The sequence below is a fragment of the Ambystoma mexicanum genome, chromosome 8, assembly GCF_040938575.1.
Source record: "Ambystoma mexicanum isolate Mex_15411 chromosome 8, UKY_AmexF1_1, whole genome shotgun sequence".
Lineage (NCBI taxonomy): Eukaryota > Metazoa > Chordata > Amphibia > Caudata > Ambystomatidae > Ambystoma > Ambystoma mexicanum.
Window position 1 is genome coordinate 989516410 of NC_090929.1, and position 23280 is coordinate 989539689.

The following is a 23280-nucleotide window of genomic DNA, read 5'->3' on the forward strand; positions in this document are numbered from 1 at the left end:
ACAAAGAAATAGGCACCAATAATTGCTGTCCGTGATTCATGTGACTCTCCGGCCACGCGAGGGCGGTGTTTAGCAGCGCCTCTTGCCAGACCTTTGCCAGAGAGGAATAAGAAGAAGGAGAAGGAGTGGGAGATGGAGGGGAATGCGTGGTTGGAGGCGGTGAAGCAGGAGAGCATGAGGCAGGAGGGGGAGAGAGAGGAGGGAGTGAGAGGCGCAGGAGGAGATGGAAGAAAAGGAAGAGGGTGGACTGTCCCAGTAAGCTCCTATGTTCAGGCAGGTCCAGCCTTGTGTAAACCACATTCGATTGTTTTGGCATTCCTGGCCTTAAGGACGTTTGTGTTGGGCATTCGTCGCTCATGTACATATTGTGCCCCCCTCCACGGCATGCCTCCTTTCCCCACTGAGCTTCACCAAACCCATATTTTAGCAACTGCCCCTTTCCCATTTGCCCACGTGCCATTCACCTTCCATGGCCCTCTTGTATTCTTCATTTATACGTTTCCCCCTCTTAAAAAGTGGTCTGTCTTTATTTTGATGCATATTTGTTTAGGAGGCGTGTGCATGTCTTCTGGGCCAACATTGCAGGAAGAGTGTGCATATGTTGTCATTGTGTGGCTGAATCCTAGGCTGCTTTGGTTTGCTATGTTCACAAGGGATGAGCAGCTATGGTTGCTCGGGAGGATAGCTCAGGGGCAACGTGCTAGCCTTAGAAGCAAGACGACACGGCACAGCACAGGTTCGATCCCAGGGTCCGCACTTGGTAAACCTCTGGGTATTAAGCGCGTTATAAATATCATATCATATGGTGGTGTGCCTTTGCCTGCAGGGACCCCTGTGGTGTAATCCTGCCGTGCAATGTGCTTGGTGCGGGCATGCCTTGCTGATTGTGAAGCACATCAGATGGGCATTGATACCGCTGCTTCCTGGCATCAGGAAGGTGGGGGGCAGTTTTAGTACTGCAGATGACATGAGGGGTGACTGAAGGTACATTCAATGTAAACATGTCTGTCCATGATTTGGTTGTATTACCTTTCACGCTCCAACGTGCTATTGCCATGTTGTAATTCATGCACTTGCGCGATCTCAATGTCACCTGGCCTAGTAGGATCGATGTCTCTGTCTTCCCTCTGTTACCCCGCCCCTTGCCGTGTCGCGCCTTGAAACACTTGTGTATACGCGCATTATAAATGCCATATCATATCATGATGAATTAGGGTAATGTTCATGCCTGGGAGCTTTTTCTGCCAGACATGGTTGTTGCTGCATGCTGTTGGCCTCCTAGTTCTTGGATTACAGGTGTGTGTGATTTACCTCATGCAGTTCAGTATGCACTTTTGAGTTTGGCAGACGTTTCATGTGTTTTTGATTATTACAGAAGAGGTAGTATTGCAGAAACTTAGCACCAGTGTAACAGGCACTGGGGCAAAAATGGTCTTAGTGCAAGAAAACTTATTTCAATGCCTATTTGCACCGGAGCAATGTGTGCCCCAGTCCATTCCTTATCACACTGTTGCGCGTGCTTCTGTGATATAGTGATATCCCGAAAGGCTGCACGTCACTGTGCTGACACTGCTCTCCACGCAGGCCGTAATGACGACCATAAGGTTGGCTCTTCAGGAAAAATACACCATAAAAGACCGTTTGCATGAGAAGACTGGCAGGGGAGCACACAAAACATAGCAATAGCTCCACCTGCTGACATAATGTTCAATTACTCCTTAATTATTTTTTTTAATTTCAATATGATTTTTCTTTGATGTTTTTCCTCATTATAACCCATGAGGGGTGCACTAATAGCTGTGTAGACCATGCCATCAGGCCATATCGTGAATTATGGACCAGTATACGTTGTAAAATGCCATCGCTGTGCTTGGGCCTTTAACTCAGTCTTCAGAGCCCATAACACCTCTTGGAGCCCTGGAGCTGGATCTACAAAGGTTAATTATTAACATTGGAATAGTTTTGTTTTCCTCATTGGACAATCTAAAGGATTTAGGAACCACTATAGCCTACATACAGTCCAGAACACTCCATTCCAAAGAACTACTGACAGCGCTGGAGTGCATAGAGCGAATTCCCTCGAACAAGCCCAAGCAGATTTCTAAACTAAATCCATGGGGGAGGAGACAGCATATCAGCCTTGCAATACGAGGGTCGTTGTATACATAAATTGAAGGGCACAATTGTCACTTGTGCCCCATATTTGGTGGTCTATAACTATCTTTTCTTAGAGATTCCCTGCCTGAAACGTATGTTCAATTATCAAATGTTTGTTCAAGCGTCTCTTGGAGCTGCTGTTTGGATTTTTCACACCTCCTGTTGTCCTTAAAGGCAATACATATTGGGACTAATTTTTAACACATTTTATTATAAAATCATGTGCAAAAGCATGTGCAAATATTGCATGCAGGCCTTCTACGATCCGCCTCATTTTAGAGAAGTTGCATAGTGGAGTGAGGGCACAAACTGCAATTTGCCCTTCTGACCCCACCCCCCTATTCGCCTCACCATGGAAATCCACCAGCATCTGCGACAGGATCTTGATGCAGGTGGACAGTACTATGGATTCCCATGGAATCCCTATGGATTTCCATGGAATCCATCTGCTTTTAGCACTTACATGACACTGGACGGGGGGGACATGTTAGGTTAGGATATGTTGATTTATACTGTGCACCGCTACCACCCAGGGGCCGTCTCCAGGTGCTCGTACATTCCATGTTGAATGATGGTGTTATTCTAACATGGAATCCTTGGTCTGGCCGATTTTCCGGGATACAGTTTCGCCATCATTCAACAGCGACCAAAAAGCACGTAGCGGACTGCTTGCACATAATTGCCAATGTATGTTGTTCTCTCCCCCGCCCCTCTCTGCGATTTACATGAACCTTCAACTTTATAGAATGCAATAAACATTGTTCGCTCAACTACACAGAGAGAAAGTACCATGCAAACTCAAAGGTGTTCTTCTATTGTATTTTTATTCACTTCAATACAAAGAATAACTCCACCTTTACACAGGTATTGTGGGAAAATATGTACAGGTTAATAAGAAAATGCATTTGTTTTCTTAAAAATAAATATTGGAAAAGGCCTGGCACAACATAGTAGTCAACCTTTAAAATAAATACTGCAGAACTACAGTATCAAAGGCTGCAGTAGACGCCTGAAATAAAGAAGCTGACATTTGGTCATATTTGTTACCACATGTGGTATAATGTAGTCGGGCTAACCGGCCCTTCTGGCGGCAAGAAACTGTACATTTGCAACCAGCCCAGTTATTTACAGAACAATGACAGCTACATCACGTTTAGTACATGTCCTTTGGAATAAGTCATTTATCCTGCATTTTATTCAAGTAAATTATAGCAAATTTCTGTTACATAAATTAATCAGGTGATTCGACAGACGTTAATCACTTCTTTATCATCTAGGCTTCAGACAAAGGACAATTGGAAACTTTTGTCAAGTACAGGGTCTAGTAGACATGAACGAGAAACAAGGGTGCTCAGTGGGTTGAGTGGCCATCTGCAGAGATCTGGTGAGCACAGTAAGACCATCCCAGCCTTTCATCTTTCTGAGGCTGATAAAATGACCTCACAGTCCTGCGCTACTGTTAAAAGATGCCAGTCCAAATGCCGGCTGCCCACACTCTGAACGGCGCTCCGCTGCTCTCGAGCTAGGTCCACGCTTTAAACAATACATTAAAAAATAAATGAAATGAGAACCATCAAGTTGGCCAATAATAATACCCATTATTCATGCAGCCCCGTCTAATCCATCTTCAGAGTTGGAACGCCTTTTATGTTACTGTGTGGATTGCAGGAACCCCAGTTTACAGAAATGAGAGCCATGTCAACAAGGGCTGCTATGGAAATAGTGGGCATTTGCATGAGTTAGTAGAAAAAAAACAGGTATTTGTTTTGAAAGAAAATTGGTAAAATAGCTTTCCTTTAAAAAAAAAAATGATGGAGGTAATACATTTGGAAAAGCCCTCATACTTTACAGGAGAATTCAGCACATTTTTTGGAAAGCTTAAGGAGAAAGATGACAATGCTCTGTTGCCTCTTGCTGGAGGCCGTTGGAAAGGGGGAATCGCACTCAACCAAAAGGAATTTGCAGTTTATTGAGCACACAAATGAACCAAACCATCTGTACCTCTAACATGAAGACGAGCCTTAGCAGAACGGTATGGCCTTGGTGATTTAGGCGAGAGTTGGTCTTTAGGCTTTCAGTTCTATAGGTGGACTCACACAGAGACAGGTGTCTGTGGCCGAGAGGCTGGTTGATGAGACATTGGAGTTTGTAGAGCTATGGTGATGCTGGTGGGCTGGATGGGTATATGCAAAACATACGGCACGGCTGTGAGAAGCGTTGTCTGGAAATAGCTCTGTTGACCACTTTGAGGGCTTTAAAAGTGGGTTCTTGTCTTATTTGCAGAGTCTTCTAGAGATACTCAGGGTGTTTGGCTTGAACTAAAGATACCTAGAGTAATGTTGCATTTTAAAGGGGGTTTTATCCAAGAACCTTGAAGTTTCCAAAGAATGTGACAGGCAACCCAGAATGCAGGGGAATGTTGGGGTGCACAGTCTTAGTATAGGAAGGAAGTTATTGTACCACAGCGATGAGGTCCCAATTTGAATATGCCATCCTGTACAGCGAAAAAAGTGTGGCCCATCTAGAGAATGGCTGCCAGAAGATCTGCATAGGAATCCTTATGATGAGGGAACCATCTTTGTATAGTTTGAAACAGGCGCGCAACAGAGAATTAACAGAAACACAAGTGCCCATGGGGTGATTCTAGATCAAATCTGAAGAGATTAAGACGTGTTAGAGAAAATGTTCTGATTTATAGAAAGTCTGGTGGTGGAGGAAAAATAATTATCAACTTCAAAATAACAGACTCCGATACACACACGGCATGACAATTAGCACACCCACAGCTCTTTCAATTAATTTTGATCCAGCCCAAGTCTGGTAGAGTTGTATAAGGGAGTCACCAAATCCGTACTGTAGAAGCCACGGATCTGCCCAGCCCTTTCAACACATCATGCAGGGAATCTGTTGTGATCTTTTCCAGGTATAAATGTGTGTGGCAGGAGCTGTAATAGCTGCCAACATTGCCTTATTGATTTGAATAGAATGCAGTAGATTCGTATGATGTGATCCCTGCCAGCAACGGATTCTGTGCAGCGAAATCTCGCTCGCTGTAATCTTCTCGTGATGTGATCTTCCTGTACGCTTTCTTCTAAATTTATATAACACCTCCAACAACTGCCTTTCCTTCTAGAATTCATACAATTTGTTTACTTTTTCATTATTAATTAGTTGGATGTTCGCAAAAGCGTGAACCCATCATTTTCAAAACGTACAACCGTAAGATGAGGGCAGTACTCTTCACCCTCAACCTTTGAATGCTACTTTTATTTTAGCCCAATCCTTTGTTCACAGAGTGTTTAGCACCCGATATGTATAAAGGGAGAGCACATTTTGCGATCGAAACATTCTGTGAGGGGGTCGAGTAGTAGGGTACAATTTTGTTGTGAAATGTTTAGGGAAAATCTACCTTCTTGTTGTTGCCCATCGTGGGGCCACATCAGGTGCTTGGTCTGCTGGGGCAAAAGACCAGGTTGCAGCAACAGACGGAAGCAGAAGTTGTGTATCATTTAAATAACTGATGCACTTTAGAGTGATTAGCTTTAGAAGGACTGGCATGGTCAACCCTCTAAAGAGTGAGATCCAGTTGGGTTTTCAAAATGGTCATCAAATATGCAAGCAAACGCCAACAAAGTGCATTCTATGCAAATTATTCTTAGACATTATTACTGTAGTTATACCAACCATCGGTCTGGATTATATAAAACTCGGTCAGTCAATGAGCTAGAATTGTTTGGAAGATCATGTGGAGTTGGCCTACATCGGCAAGCGCATAACAGAGACTGAACCATGGACTTGGATCTTGAACCGGAAAGGTGGCCTTGCCCACCCAATAGAAGCAGTGGCAGCTTGAGGTGACTTGACTTTTATAGATGCCCTATAGTCGTCTACTAATCCATTAGTTTGTTTGTTAATTTTCACATCATGCAATCGCTGTTTGCCATTATGCACTTAAAATAAATTCCAATCATTGCATGAGTAATCAGCCTGTAAGGAAATGTCTTCAAGTAAACTATCATTCAAAATTCTTGGCTATAACAATAGGTTTTTGGAACAAAACCTAGTATCATGTAAGTGTATGCCCTGAACCAAGCACTGCGTGATATTGAGGCCAATGAAGAATATGTTGTCCAATCTCAATATCCCTTTATCTTATTGTGTCTCTCAAATGTTCCTCAACTTCTCACTCCTTTATTCCAGCTCGGTTTGTTTTCTCGATGTGAGGAAACCAGGGGTGCAGTCTTCTCCTTCGGCCAATGGTGTTTTCCCTGCCTCGTTCACTTTTGGCGTCTGCAAAGGGAACATATTGAAAGACTTGAACATTGGTGGACATATACTCAAAGAATTGCAACAAAAGAACTCCAAGCGTTGCTACAATTAAGTACTCCACAAACATATGACACTCCGCATAGCAATCCCAAAATACGGTAGTGTGTTGATAGTACAAGTTAAAAGGACGAATCAATCCAAATGAAATCGAAAATTGTCCTCAAAGACACAGATTCAGTGTAGATATTCATGCATAAGTGAGGAGCGTCTGCAAGCTTTAGCTCTCCAGTTGTTTTGGACTATGACTCCCATCAGCTCCATCTAGCAGACAAAGGTGAGGGAGCAATGGAGTCATAGTCCACAATATCTAGACGGTCCCAGACTTCTTTCTTAATACGTTCATCTACCTCCCTGCGTAATAAATCAGGGCGCAGACCATGTACCATGTCTGTGACAGATAGTGTTTTAATCTTGGTTACTACACCCCTCTTTTTCACTTGTTCTTTTAGTTATTGTGCCTCAGTATGAGTAATGCAGTGTTTTAAAAACAGTGCTAATGCTACATTAGCGCAACGCCATACTACAGGTTTGATGGTAAGGCGGGAGATTTTCCTCCAATAAAATGCTGGATGTAAATCATACACCTTACCTCTAAAAAACAGCAAACTCTACAGTATTTTAGTGGGTTTACCAGCGATATACCGCCAAACTCATGAGACCCATTGTGTAAACTACTTCTTCATCTCTCCATCAATACCTACATTTTAAGTCTACTAGGAAAATATTACAAAAGCATGAGTTTGTAAAGTAGCAGAGGCGTGTGTGAATGTATTAACGGCTTAGTGCTCTGCAGTCATTGATAGCCCAACATATATAGGATGTTTAGTCTCATTCGACTTTTCTGTCCCCATTAATTTCTCCTTCCTCTCTCTCCTACCTCTTGTCAGATTTCTCAATCTGTTATCTCTCTCTCAAATTTCCCTTTCTCGTCTTACCTCATGTATCCCCCCTCATTTCATTCCTTCTTTCTCTGCTCTTCTCTTTCCACTCCCCCATCCAACGGGTTTTGTGCTCTTTTTTTTCCTCCACTCCTCTCTCGCCGTTCTCTCTAAATTCTCCTTTCTCTCACCACTCTCACTACAACCTCCCAACCCCCATCCGCACTCTTCGTTCTCTCTCTCTACTCTTTATGCACTCTCCTTCCTCCACTCTCTATTCTCTGCCATCCAGCTTCCTTTCTCCACTCGCTAGTTTCCTTTCATGAGGCACCTTCTTTTCTTCACTCCCACTTTCACACGCTCTCTTTTTATTTGTGGTCTGCTGACATGTCGTCAATCCTTCGCTCTGTCAATGTACTCTTCCCGCTTCTTCCTAGTTACTGTGTCAGAGCCTTGTTCTGTTTCTTTAGGTCTCCTAAGCAATGTAATACATGCTAATGCAGTGTGTGAAAGAAGTCCACAACTTGACAACCTTTTACAGCATTACAGGAAGTGTCGAGCAGAATGATGCATTCTGGGAGACATGTTTACCAAGGTCTGAGGGATCAGAGTCAGTCCTGGCAGCACAGAGTAGGAAGAACGCTAGGATCCAAGCTTGTGGGTGGTATTGGGGTTTCCTCACTAGCATTCTGAACGCTGATCACTGTGACTTCTGGGGTTATGTTCAGAGACGTCTTTTGTTTATTTTATTTTAAATGTTGTAAGATCATATTTGTCAGTGAATAAACTTTTATTCAATATAAAATCTTCAAGTCAACACGTACAGTATACAATAAAAAATCAAGAAAATAAAATATATGTATACAATGACTAAAATTGATAACATAAAATGTCCAATACTCGTAATAAAACATTGGTAACATAATAATCCTCCAGTTTTAATCATTAAGCACCTTTCAACTCTCAGAAATGCCCCATTTTCGATGTAACATTCATATCTAATGGACTGGCTTTCTTTAATTTCATAGCTCAGAGGAGAGCCCAGCTCACAGCCTCTGGCCTTAACATTGACTACCTGCTTCCACTGCTGTGTGATTTAACATCTTCTTTCTTAATAGCCATGATCTGTGGGTGTACATTGCAACCGCAAAGACTACATGTGGTGAAGTACATTGTCTCAGGAATAACATTACTGTCCTAGTACCTCTTACCCCTGTTTCCCAGAGTATCGGTCTTAGATAAAGGTACCTCAGATGTTCGGCCAACTCTTAAATCATACAACTCCACACCTAATAGAATGGATTGACAATGGTGGTGACTTGTTTTGGATGCTCCATTAACATGCTGACTTCACAGAAAACATCTAGTACTGCGATATATCTCATCACAGACTAAACAAGTGCTGGCGGCTGTTACTATTGAACACCTGAAGGACATATTTGAAGAATTGCAATACTACAACAAAGCTTAAAAAGTGCCATTGCGCTTGGAACAGATTTGCAGAAATGTATTTAAACCAAGTGCAGCTAAATTATGCACTGACCCTAAATTTTTAAGTACTTGCACATGAAATAGTAAATTAGCACATCAGTTGGGCTTTTTTGCCAATCAGAAAGCTCGGAATAAGGGCATTAACTGCTCATATTTGTCTTCTACCGGACACTGAACATCTACCCTGTTGTTCATCCCCTCACACACCTAGAAGCCCCTCTGCAATGTATTCTATCATTATGTCTATTTTTATAGTGCTCATATAATCTTCCATCATTAATCTGGGCGATTCACGCTTCAGAGAGTGTCAATGGAGGGGTTCTCGTCACATAGTAGTTGCTGAACATGTTTGTCCACCCATTAATCCAAGTCGTTGGGACCGCCCATTGATTTTTCTTTCATGCCTAGGAAGGTGGAACCAAGATTTACTTTAATCTGTAGAGTATGTATAGGCGACTATTTGAAAGAGGTTGACTTCCAGACACAGGCCACTTGACTGTACATTAGTGGGTGCAAGGCAAACAAGGCAATCATGCGCGGCAGGTCTAACCTATGGGTATACAGAGTGAAATGCTAGGGCTGTTTGTCATGATTGGGCTGCTGGCTTCTGCTGTTGCCATCACTGGAACTGTCCACAACCTGCAGGACTGCCATCCAGGTGCAACAAATTAGGGGGCTCAATTCAATTATTAATCTATCTCCCCATTGTGGTAGGAGTAGACCGTTCTGCTTACTGTTGGCCAACCGTTGAGGAGGATGGGTTCATAGTTGCATGAGGACTTGAGTACTGTAGTAGAGTATTATTGTGCACAGCTTTACGCGAAAATTGAAACAGGGCAAGCTCTTGTGGCCAAAGTTAGGCACTTAAATCGGTCTGGTCATGTAACCGCGTCCCATGGTGGTACATCAATCCGTTTATTCTTTTAATTATAGATGTCATTACCAATTACATTTCCATTTTTTTTATTGTTTCAGTTCCAAAAGGTAGGTAAACGATCGCCAAAGGAATTATGGAATTAGTGCTTCATGGGTACGAGGCAGTGCATAGTAAACCTTAAAAATAATGGGAGACACTGGGAGAAAACCTGGATTGAAATAGAGCTTTTTTCGTGGAGAAAAACCCCTCTGCATGTTTGGGCGCGCGAAGGCAGAGCAGGCCTGCGAGCTCCCGCCGCGCCCTCCAGCGATCGCGGAGCCGTGATACGGGCGGAACCAGGGAGAATTCAGCGACGCACACCGCTGCCAGGGCCCATCGACAAGTACATGCACACTTCCGAGAGCCGGGGACCCGGAGGGGGGCCGCTCGAGCATCAGGTGCACCCGTGGGAGGACTGCTGTGGAGCAGGCCCAGTTTACGCAGTCTCCACTGTCATTTCCAACACGGGCGCGTACTCCGGTCACGTTAGACGGAGACGTGCGCATGGAGTCTACATGCTCCCACGTAGCATAGAACCACCCTTGCCCCGCGGCAGCGCAGCACCGGCTCCTCCGGCCCATCCGCTGAAGTTGTCCCGGCAGCTCTTCACAAGTAGACTCTCCTCCTGCATCACGAACAGAGAGGGCGGCGGGTCCTCTCCTGGGTCTCAACCTGGCTGGAGGGTTGCACGGAGCACCTGGACCCCGGAGAGATTGAGCAAGCCACTGAGCCTTGGGTACAATAAAGGGCGCTAGAAGATCTTACCCAGGCTACAAAGGTCTGAGGGGTGGGCCCCTGTCTGGCAGGGCGTGTGCCCTCCTCGGATCCCACGCATACTCCTAAGCTTACCAGACCCAGGAACAGTACTCCAGCACTCCGCCTGGTGTGGGCTGCGCAGGCCTAAAACTGATGTCTCTCTCCCTTGGGAACCCTCCCGGAGCCTTTTTATGTCCTACAATACAGGAAACTCCTCATTCGAATAAAGCAGAAACAAGAAGAACCAAAAAGCACTTAGTCACATGAGAGAGGCTATCTGTTATCGGAGCTTTTAATAACATTCTCCCATCACACTTCGCCACCGGAGGACAAAGCTCGTAGATACAAGCGTATACTTCTCGATTGACCATTCTGGCGGGGCAATCTTTCCATGTATAGCTGAGACCCACACACCTCACCACTGAGGTCCCGCCATCCATGGACCTTAAGGGCAAACTGGCGAAATATAAGTTTACACCAACCCACGAATCCCTGAAGTCACCCACCGAGTCCAAGATGTGGACTGCAGGGTCTGATGCTGCTGCCACCAAGGCGGATGTTGCTGACCTGCTTACCGAGATGAGAAGCATGAGAGCAGATATAGGCAGCAAAATTGACAAAATTACACAAAGAATGGACAAAACGGAAGACAGGCTGGAACAAGTCGAGCATAACCAAACCTCTCTGAACACGTTGGAGGCCCAAATGGACTACCGCATTGCAGAAATAGAACACAGGGGAGAGGAAATACGCCTAAAGGTTGATGATCCCGAAAACAGAGAGCGCCGTAACAACATACGTGTGTTCGGCGTTCCCGAAAAAGAAGGCGAAACCGACTTGGACTTAAAACAAACCCTGCATACCATTCTGAAGCTCCTCTTTAGGGATGAATCAGTGGACGAACCCAAAATTGACCGCATCCATAGAGCTGGAGGCAGACCAGGAGGCCCGAGATCAGTCCTAGCTCGTTTTCACAATTATGTGGACAGAGCTAGGATCCTAGAAAAGGCCAGACACGCTTCACAACTTTCACTGGGCGAAGCGAATATTTCACTCTATCAAGACTTATCATAAATTATGTTGGCAATGAGGAAGAAGTGCTCTCCAATTACAAAGATGCTGAAGGACAAAGGTGTCAGGTATCGGTGGGGTTATCCGTTCTCACTCACCTTTGAGTGGGAGGCCTCGACAATGAAACTTGTTTCGGAAAAGGACATTGCGGACTGTATAGCGGACCTGTTGGGTCCCCAGGGAGAAGGATCCTCCCTTGCTGAGTCAAAAGGAGGGGAGGGTGAGTGGCGCAATAAGGGCCCGTGGTGCAGGAGGATTCAGGGATCCAGAAAATTCTGGAGAATGAACAATTCACAGGATATGGAGCATTAACCCGGATTCCAGACTGTCACGTCAAGCCGCACAAGGCAAAGGAACAATGGGGTGAGTGGTATGGCTGAAGCTGAGCACTCGGGCACCGCCCGGGAGAAAGTGGAGGGTTTTCGGTATGTCTGATGGGGGAACTTACGCTCAGCATGCGCCAACGATGCACCCGACCCCAGGGTCAGACTTCAGATCTAATTGTTTAATTTCTGTTGCACAAACGACAAATTGGGGCCTGCATGTTTAGGGTGCCCTGGTGGAAATGTGGGGTAAAACGGACACTGGAACGATGCCTAAGAAGGGGGTCAAAATTCATACTTGTAAGTTGCTTTTGTTGGGTTATGAGCACACAGTTGGGGGCTCACTGTTAAATATGTTTACATTAGGATAGGACCGCTTGTTTCACGGTTTCCATTGGTGGTCCGAGACCGACTGGGTGATGTTAACCTGGACGGGTCGGACGCTGAATGTTGGGGGGGAGAAGGGGGAGGACACGGAGGGAAGGGTGGGCTGTGAAGAAGACATATAATGCATCAGAAAATAGACCTGGGGGGTGGAAGAACACAAAACGGGACCATGAAGGGACAAAGCACGAACTGGAAGGGTCATCCCTTGGCCTCTTCAGGACTCGGAGACCCGATTCACAAGAGATTAAGCATACATTGCATTATCAAACACGACATGGACCATGATGCAGACGACTTGGTCGCTTAAATACTCACACAACGCTCAAGATGTCACCTATACTCTCTAATGACACATTACGCATATGCACACTTAATGTGAAGGGATTGAACTCTCCCACGAAACGATCCATGGTGGCCAGAGAATTCAAGAGGTCAAACGTAGATATTCTTTTTCTCCAAGAAACACGATACCCAAGGGGGGAGGAGAGGGTGATTCCATCCCACGAGGTAGGCCCTTCCTACTGGAGCTCTGGTATCTCAAAAAAGGCGGGAGTAGGGATTCTAATTCGCAGAGGCCTCCGGATGACAACTCTTGAGACTTGGTCAGACAAGGAAGGAAGGGCTCTCGTGGTTGTGGGAAACATTTGAGGCACAATTGTCACCCTTGCCACGCTCTATGCACCTAACCAAGGGCAGACTATGTTCCTCCACAAAATCACTGAGAAGGGTTTTAACATGGCCACGGGACACATAGCTCTAGGTGAAGATTTTAATACATGGAAGGATAGCTCTGTGGATAGACAGACAAGAGCCGATGCACATGACCCACCCACCTCCCGAGATGAAGCTGAAATCAAAATAACCCTTGACCTATATGGCCTCACTGACAGTTGGCGCCATTTGCACCCAGCGGATAGAGGCTTTACTTTTCACTCCCTCCCTCACGACACGCTCACGCGTATTGACTACATCTTCCTCTCTGATGGCCTCCTGCGAATACTTCGCGCAGCGAATATACACCCCCACGGCATGGTCGGATCATGACATGGTTATGGTGGATATATGTTGGAACGACCTGGCCCCCCGGAACACTAAATGGAGGTGTAACGACTCCTTATGGGCTGACTCGGCTTTCAAAGAAACTCTTGAAACTGAGATCGAGCAATTCTTTGCTACCAATGACACAGGAGAGATTGGGAAGACGTCCGTATGGGAGGCAGCCAAGGCCACTTGGAGGGGGGTGCTCATTAGGGAAGGGGCCCCAAAAAAAAGAGAACGTGCCCTGATAGAAAAGAATATTAGGGAGAAGCTCTCTACAGCCCAAACATTGGCACAGTCCTCCCCATGTGAGAGACCCAAGTATATTGCCGAAGCTAAACAGCTCAGAGAGGAGCTGAAAATACTTATCGTGGGCAAAACAGCTCAAACCCTACAATACCTCAAACAAAAATATTATGAAAAGGGTGACAAAGCAGACGCCCTCCTGGTGGCTCGTCTCCGTGCAGAGAAGGCAGAGGGATGGTCCGATCTCATCGAGAGGACTGATGGCACCCTCACAGACACAATAGTAACATCCCCCGAAGGCATACAAGAAGCATTTGCATTCTTTTATGAAGATTTATATACATACAACCCCCCCTCCATTAGAAAGTATTGACACATACCTTAAAGAGGTGCGGATCCCCACACTCACATCCATGGAGGCCAAATCCTTAGATACACCAGTCACAGAAGAGGAAGTTACGGAAGCCATAAAACCCCTAAAGACGGGAAAGGCCCCTGGGGATGATGGTTTCACGCCCGTTTTTTATAAGACATTCTCCGCATTCATCGCCCCCTTCCTTACATCCTTGTTCAACCACATCTTTGACACAGGCCAAGCTCCACCGTCCTTCTCTCAGGCCCTTCTCGCTGTCATTCCAAAGGAAGGTAGAGACCCCAAATATTGTAGCTCTTATCGCCCCATCTCTCTTCTCAACATTGATGCCAAAGTATATGCTAGAGTCATTGTGGCCCGGCTTGAAACGCATTTACCTCGACTAATACACTCTGATCAAGTTGGCTTCGTTATTGGGAGACAGGGCTCGGATACCATGAGGAAAACACTTCATTTAATTCATGAGGCACAGGGAATGGGAGGAGATCCGTCTCTTCTGTCACTGGATGCCGAGAAGGCCTTTCATAGGGTGTCATGGGACTTCCTAGAAAGGATTTTGGTTTGGAATGGGCCATCAAAGCACTGTACACATCTCCCACAACGTCAGTGGCAGTGAACGGAGGCTATTCACATTGGTTTCCCTTGGAAAGGGGAACAAGGCAAGGCTGCCCACTGTCGGCAATATTATTTGTGCTGTCCCTTGAGCCGCTGGTGCTGAAGTTAAGGAATGATGGTAAAGTTAAGGGAATCACAGTGGGTGATCGTGAATATAAACTAGGCCTCTACGCTGACGATATCTTATTACATCTAACTGATCCCCTAAATTCTGTCCCAGCTGCGATCGACATAATCGAAGAATATGGCGAACTGGCCGGCCTGAAAATCAACACTGGAAAGTCTATCCTCCTCCCAATTGATAAAAGTAGAGATTCCGAGGCGGAACGCTTTGCTCCCCTAGGAGTAAAGGTCAGCCTCTCCACACTCCAATCCCTAAACATCAATGTTACTCGTGACTTGGACTCCCTATACGAGGCTAACTTCCCCCCACTATCACTTGCCCTTCAAAACGATATCCAAAGGTGGTCCAGACTCACCATCTCCTGGCTGGGCCGTTTAAATGCAATAAAAACGGGGATTCTCCCTAAAATACTCTACCTGTTCCAAATGCTTCCCATCAAAATGCCCCAAGAATACTTTACGGATACCAGAAAGACCCTTTTAACCTTCCTGTGGCAAAATCAAAAGCCTAGAGTCCCCAGATCTGTGCTCCAGCTTCGAAAGGACAATGCAGGGGTAGGCCTCCCGGACATAGAAACATATTATAGGGCAGCCCAGCTGCGTGTCCTCTTTCCGCACGTCAGGCAGCAGTCAGAACCACAATCGCCTTGGACAATCACCATCTCCGCCCTTTCATTTTGGGTGAATGGCTATGGGTTCCGGGGCCCCAACTACGTAATAGCGTCAAAAATCACCCCATTATTGGAACAATATGGGCAATATGAAGCCAGGCAAGAAAATGGTGGGAGTTACGACATGGCCCTCCCCGTTGGGACACCTTTGGTCACTAGGGATCCGGGATGCAATCCCGGACCCAGGGAGCTTTGAGACCTGGTACGATGCGGGATTGGAAAGGGCTGGTCAACTCTGGAGAAATTGCACCTTCATCCCTATTCAGGAGCTTCAGGAGGCACTCGGCATAGGCCCGCTATCGGTCTTCCTTTACCTGAGACTCAAGGGGGTGATGACAAGGGCGATATGGAAAGATCAGTTACAAAGGGACCTCACCCCATTCGAGAGAATTCTTGACACATGTACGAGCTCTAGAGGTTTAATAAGTGCAATGTACTCTGCGTTGATTGAGGTCGATATTACACCATCCCTCACACTCAAGAACAGATGGGAATCAGATATGGGCAGGCAGATCTCACAAAACTTATGGCTACAAATATGTAGACGAACGGCGAAATCATCTATATCTTGCCAATACAAATGACATGCCGTCAAGTTGATGTATAGATGGCAGTATGACCCGATCCGGCTGGATAAAATGTATCAAGGGGTAAGCCCACACTGCTGGAGGGGCTGTGGGAAGCGAGCAGACTATTGGCATATGTGGTGGGGATGTGAGGTTGTCCAAGCTTACTGGTCAGAGGTTCTCAGCTGGATCAAGGAAGTAGATGATGATGAATGGGAGAAACAACCACTGCTGATTCTGTTCGGCCTGGTTGCAACGGACGACATGACCATGAAAGCACCCAAAATGATACAAGGCCGCCTTATGGCCACAAGAGCCTGTCTCACCATGGTATGGAAGAGAGCCATGCTCCCTACCAAAACTGAGTGGTTGGGTGTTGCCCTGAACATATATAGAATGGACAATCTGACTGCGGCCCTACATGGGGATCGCACCACAGTTGAGAATGCATGGTCTGAATTTCGTGCCAAATATGTCACATGAAAAGAATGTGTGCAAAGCGTTACTACATTTAGAGACACTCTACGCGACGGTTGACGTTGTCTGCTATATCGAATTCACAGGTTATATTATGCTCATGTGTCCTATGTTATAAATATGAGAATGGTTCAGATGTAACATTTGGTTTCTTCTAGCCCGCTAGACGGCGATATGGGAATAGGGGGGAGGGGGCGGGGTGTAGATAATTGGTTTGGATGATGCTATTGGAAATGTATGTGATCTGCAAAGGCTTTATATGTTTTATACATGGTTGCTCTCTTTGTGAAAACTCTTATTTGACTTGGTGGAAAATGCTTGTAAATGATTGTCCAACTTCTACCTTTGAAAAACTAATAAAACTGAAATTTTAAAAAATAAATAAATAATGAGAGAGTGATCTGCATTAATGTTTGCGGTAAAAAGTCATGTTTGAAGGGAACATTTCCTTTATTGATGCCACATGTTTTAGCACAACAGAGCCTCTGGAAAAAGGACCGTCCAGCCGGGCAAACACAACATACTCTGCACCAGCCACAGGATCTCTCTTGGAGATCCACTACTGCGAACCACCAGGACAGACACGGCCGGCTCATCGGGTTCCGGAAAGTAACCAGGAACTACTCCGCGAGCACCTCTACACTCTGTTAGAACGAGTTATACCCCAGAAAGAAGCGACCTAACTCCGCACACAGGGCCTCATCACGAGTTGGCCGGTAACCCAACTGGGATACCGCCTAACTTTATTTGCATTAGCGCCCACCTGTATAACCGCTGGATCATGGGTTGGGTGCTAAAAGTTACACCCCATTGGGTCCAATGGACCAAATGGGGAATTTCCGTTGCAATTACCATGCGGTGAAACCGCTGGTGGCAATTGCACTGAAAATTGGCATTTTCCCAGTGTGTTTACCCCCAGCTCTGAGCTGGGTTAAAGACGCCAGGCTCAAGATTGGGAGTAGCGGTAATTGTGGCGGTAACCCAGTTACCCTTCATGTGGACCCCTAATGTTGGGGGTCTTTTGAAAAGCTGCAAGTTGCAGACGCCTGTCGAGGTGGTTAGATGGAAAACCTAAAAATGTTAATCCAAAGTTGGAAAATTTAATATAAAAAATGTACCTTCAAAAAGACACGTTTTGTATTATTTAAATTGCCACGGCTTTAATTTAGACTTTTTCGAAGGTTTAAAATACTCCTTGTCTTGATGTATTTCATTTCTTAATATTATGGCTAAAGTACATCTGCCCCACCCTTTCTACTAATGTCTAACTCATGTTACCCACCCTCTAATGATGCATTTATTTTTATATATTTACACTATAAAGGATTTGATAACTCAGCTTCGCTCATTTTCCACGCTGACCCTTTCTAGTCATTTTTTCCGAATCTATGTGTCACTCATTCTGCCCTTTCATTGAAGTTTTGATTTTAATATAAAACAGAGTTGGCACCCTTTTATGCCCGTCCCTAAAACTGCCTTACCTCGTGCTCCTAATTTTTACCAGAAGATCCAATTTAAACACCAGATATCATCTACTCGACACAGTATCGCTGCATTACCGTGCGCCTGCTGACATCTAGTGGGAGTGATTGGTACATTATACAAATATTCAGAAACATCAAAGACACGTGTGAATGGTGTACCATCTGCGAGAATTGAAACGATACTGTTATTCATGAAAAATCACCAAACTCTTAAAGTTGTTACACGTTAAAGAGAAAACTCTTTTTCGTATGTTGTTTGAAGTTTTGTAACGCGCCACAATTGCAGACAAGTCATGTTAATAGCACATCTACTGTTAGTCACTGACTACTTGTCAAAATGCAAACGTTGTATTATAGATGTGCAATTTACACACAAAAAAAACTCAGCACACACAATCACTTAAAAAAAAAACGACCATGTTTTGAAATACGTCATTTTTTTCAAATAAACAGCTGTATGGCTTCTAACTTAAAAATGTTTGGGGCTAGATGAAAATACGCTAAGATGGTATAATTCAGTAGCGGCTCCTCTGTGTGGGCAGGGGGCTTGCCCCTTCACTTGTAGTTCCAGATACCATTGTTTATCGGGGTGCTTCGTTTCCACCACGGACTTGCCTAACTATGAGTAGGGGTGCAACCCCCACTACCTATTTTTTCTTGAACTGCCGACCCCTTTGTTGGTGCAGTTTTGTCATATATCCTTTTGTTGCTTGACATTTGTCGACTGTGCATCAAGGGTAAAGCAAACATGATAAGTGTTATTACATGGTTGGACTGGCCTACAATGGATATACTGTCACACTGTTGCATAGCATTTTGTACTGGCTGGCAAAGCCAACAGGAGTAGGTTCTGATATAGTAATACTAGCATATATTGGTGTGACTTCAATGGACATGTACGGGCACAGCCAGAATGTACATGTTTTTTAAACTGGCATTTATTGTGGGGAAAGGAATCATAAACATATGTTGGCAAATGAGATCCTGTGCTGTCTGTGATATGCATCTATTATATTTTTTCATACCATATAAAACCAATACAAACATTGGGACTTTGTACTCAATTTTTTACAGAATGTGTACTATAAAATGCAACATGTTAACCCAATACAAAATACCCCCTTCACCCCCTGCCCCTCCAATCCCCTTTTGATTGATATGGGAACCCTAGCTATGAGCAGTTGTTCCTACATATTCGGGGAAAACATTTAGCCCCCACACCCTCCCCCAGTTAAAAAAGAATCACCAGCCACCAGTGGCATAATTTGTAAGCTTTTCAAGTCCCAAAGACTTCTTAATTGCATGTTAGTAGCAGCTAGAGGGGAGTGGTGCAGATTGGCTACCCTAATTCAGAAAGGGAGTACTTGCCACGGGGTAGTAATATAGGAAGTGAGAAAAGCGCCCAATTCTAACTCAGTCCTTCAATTAAAATATGACACTGGTCTTCCACCTGTAGCTAATGAGGACTGTGCTCAACAATTTGTCTCTTAGCCTCGGAGGAGGCACTCACGTGGGAACCCTTGGTCATGTGTGTGTAGGGGTGGTGGTGCAATGGCGTCCGTAGGACTCCTTTTAAATACGTAGGAGGATTCAGTCAGTCAGTTTGAACACTAGTTTTCATGCCGTGCTCCTACACAAGAGCTAGTCATAGGCAATGTTGCAGTGTGTGTCCCCTCTCTGGCAACCGAAAACCAAAGTAATGTGCAAGCTCATTTAAACAAAATACGCACCTGCAACACACTTAAACCGATCACAGCAACTCCCCGGAACTCCTGTGCCTTTCTCAGTAATTTCTTTCGTCGCGTTTTCTGAGCAAACTTTTGGACAGTCGCTGAAATTGCAGGTGCAGAAGCTCGGGACGGTGGGGCAGCAGTGCCCGGCTGGCGTGTGGGCCTTGCTGGCCACGGAGTCCCGAGGGCAGGAAAGGTGCGCTACCTGGGGGCACGTGACGTTGGCGCATTTCGCTTTCACTGGAATACAGAAATACATTACAATGAAACGTCAGGACTTGGAGCAGGCGTTATGCAGCATATTGATATGTTTTCTTTGCACCATGGACACAGCCTGATATTATCTTTTGTTGGTACAACGTCCTTTCATCGCAGGACGTTTTTTCGTGGGGGTTTTTCCGGCGAATTTTTTAATGAAAAAACCCATGGCATTTTTTTGGGGGGGTTTAGAAAATTATATATATGTGTTGTGGGTGTTTGGGAATTGATTAAAAATAAAGGGAATGGGGAGTTTGGGGTGCTTCCCCCCAGAAATAATTATAAAAAAATTCAATGGTTTTCATTAAAAAATGTGTGGTAAAAAAACCCCGCGAAAAAGCATCCCGCGATGAAATGACGTGGAGCCCTTTTGTTTTAGCATGGGGTTCTAGTACATAGTTCAGTTGCATGCCACGTCGTGCTGTGCTTAACTCATTATGGCCCCCCAGTCATTTTTCATAGGGGTGGCGTGATGAGGTCACCGGAAATCGTGGGGTGGCACACGAAGTTGCATTCATAAGAGGCAGGTGGGGAGGCAGCGATTTTATAAGGGTGGCTGTGGCACGCCCCTTGGACACCCCTTGGTGGCGCATCTGAGGGACACACACCTTAGCCTTGCAACCTGGCCTTTAAAACACAGTATTGCACATGAGATTCTGCTCCCTGAGATCTAAGCCTTTTACACTAGTGAAGCAACAAACACTTCTCCGGATAACTACTACTATGTATTTTGTTTTTTTTTGTTTTGGGAAACACGACTATTGCGTCATATGTTTTAGGTTATCCTTTATTTGCTTTTACATGAAAAGAAAAACAAAGGAGACCGTGCAAATATGCTGAAATCGTGGTGTCCTGGAAAATAATATACATTTATTTCAGAAAAGTAGAATGTTTTGCCTAACTCCAGGGGTGTTGCTAGGTCTGGAAAACGCTAATTTTGGGACTGTCAGGACTCGGGCTAGCTAGCCTTTTTGGTTGTAACCCCTGAGCCTCTATCCGGGCCTACCACCAAGAGACCCGGGGCTATATCCCCCTCATTCCCCCTCCTCACCCCTAGCAACGCCTCTGCCTAACTCAATGGGTTCACCTGATACCCTTATAGCTCAGGGAGCAGAATCTTAATGTAGGGTTTTGACTGATTCTCCCAAAGAATGATTTCCTGAGTTTCTTGTATCCTTGCCTCTTATGAAAAGAACAACAGCTGGCACGGTGAATAATGTACACATGGGCCTTATTACAAGAATGGCGGTAAGGCAACAATGGTGCCGCTATCTCAGGTCTGGCCTGGTGGCCGTAACGGCACCCGCGAGCAGAACATGATGGTAGCACCGGTACCGTTAACGGTACCGGTGCTACCACCCTCCCCTTTCCCATTGAACGCTATGGGGCTCAAATGGGAATGGGGATGTACCGGCACCCACGAAAAGGCAATTGCCGGAATAGCCCGGTAATTGCCCATTCGCGGGTGCCGGAACCGGATGCAAGTTTGGAGGTAGCCTTGCCGGTAAAAAACGGCAAGGCTACCGCCAAACTCGTAATGAGGCCCATTGTGTGGAAGACAAAAAGAGATAAAGAGACCGAGCGAGAAAGCAAAATGGAGAAAGAAAGAGAAGGAGAAAGAGAATGATTTTTTTGAGGGTCAATTTTGAAGCTAGTTTCTGCAAAGTGGAACAACATCTGGCTAATATTGCATTTTCCAAGTTGGCATAAAAGAGGATATCAAGGTATTTAAGGAGGACATTCTACCATCTAGGACTCACGCTGCCCATCTTCAGTCAGAAACATAAATGTCTCATTGGCATCATTTTAGATTTACTTTTGTCAAGAGTATCCAAACTGAAAAATGCGGGCATTCAGTTCGATGATTTCCTGCATACCATAAGGCAATCTGAAATCCCACACACACATTTCCCAGCTCCATTGATCAAGGCAACAACACATTGAGATGACACCTGCCCTAAACATGTCCCAAATAGACTTACGGAAGACTTTTTATATGGGTCTGAATAAAGGCCTAATCCACCAACTGCAATTGATTCAATATAAAGAAGGATGAATATTCTTTCCTCAAACCCCGACGCTCCATTTCTCCAGCTCTAAAAACGTTGCAATGGCTCCCGTTTCTTAAGAGCCATTGGGTCATCTACAATACCTTGACTGCAACTGGTCTATTCTGCCCCAGCTAAAGTATCAAACACATCCCTAGGAAGAGCCTTAGATCATCTGTTGAGACCCTCCTGCTGTGCCAACAGCACAAGAAGACATTTTTTGAAGGTAGCTCTCTGGGGGTGTTGGGAGTCGAAACAAAGAATCCCCTCCATTTGGAACCACCAGGAGCCCTCGTTCCACAAATTCAAGAAGACACCCAAATCGTCACTGATCTCAGAAATTAATGGTTACTGATTGCTGGTATGTTCCCGACTTTGGCTCAGAACCTTGGAAACTGTTATCACTGTTGGTTTACTACTCTTTGATCAGTTTCCCCTGTCAATCTCTTGTCTGGAGAGCCCCCTTAACTCCCCACTCAACTAGGAATGTCCATTTGTGTATTTTGCTTGATAACTACAACCAGTTTTTTAAAATCTTTCATCTCTGGTCTGTCATAGCCCTTCTGATTGTGTAATTGAAAGCTCTGGTTTCTGCTCCTTTGCACTTTTCTGTATCTCTCAGAAAACGTTGATGCAGTCCGCTGCAATCTGGAGCTATGTAAAAAATCTAGGAAACTAAATAAACTAAAGGCAGACTATATGCAGAGACTTTAGTGTATTGCAATATCAGCCAAAGCAGCTGGACTGGAGATGCCTTGCAATTTATTAGAAACCTGGCGTTGCCCGGGCTTTCATTCCCTCATAGCTGCAGGTAACTGTGCAAAATGTAGTGCAGATTGGTGAAACGGTGTGGAATTGTATACGGACGACGTATCCCCAAGGCACAAACCTGGGTTGAGGGTTTCCAAATGTCATGTAGTCAGTAATGTCCAGAGGGTGCTAACAGGTGACTGCAAAATTTGGTGCAGATTGGTGAAACGGTGTGTAATTGTATAGGGAACATATGCAAAGCCACAAACCCAGTGACTTTTGCTGAAATCCAGGGCAAGAGGTGGGGTGTCCAAATGTCACGTGACCATTAATGTCTGAATGGTCCCAACAGGTGACTGTACTAAATGTGGTGCAGATTGATGAAACAGTCTGGGATTGTATAGGGAACATATGCAAAGCCACAAAACGTCACATTTTCATATAGGAGTGTGGCGAAACGCATCAGTCAGCCTCTCTGGAATGGATTAATTTGGGAAGCTTTCTTAAAACTGCATTTCTAAATAAAGCTTTTTACTTTCTATGACTTCATTGGGCAGTTTCTGAGGTAGTGTTCCCCAACTTTCTTCTTTTTT

General features: G+C 45.0%; 1 protein-coding gene across 1 annotated transcript in view; it reads right to left on the reverse strand.

Annotated features, from left to right (window-relative positions):
* Positions 1-2962: 2962 nt before the first annotated feature.
* LOC138472632 (cysteine-rich motor neuron 1 protein-like) overlaps positions 2963-23280 on the reverse strand; it is a 59414-nt gene continuing 39096 nt past the window's right edge. Inside the window, exons 4-5 of the mRNA XM_069610903.1 lie at positions 19632-19871; positions 2963-6447 (exon numbers count right to left, since the gene is read on the reverse strand). Coding sequence (XP_069467004.1) covers positions 6341-6447; positions 19632-19871 — 347 coding nt within the window. The 3' untranslated portion in view covers positions 2963-6340. The remainder of the gene's footprint in view (positions 6448-19631; positions 19872-23280) is intronic.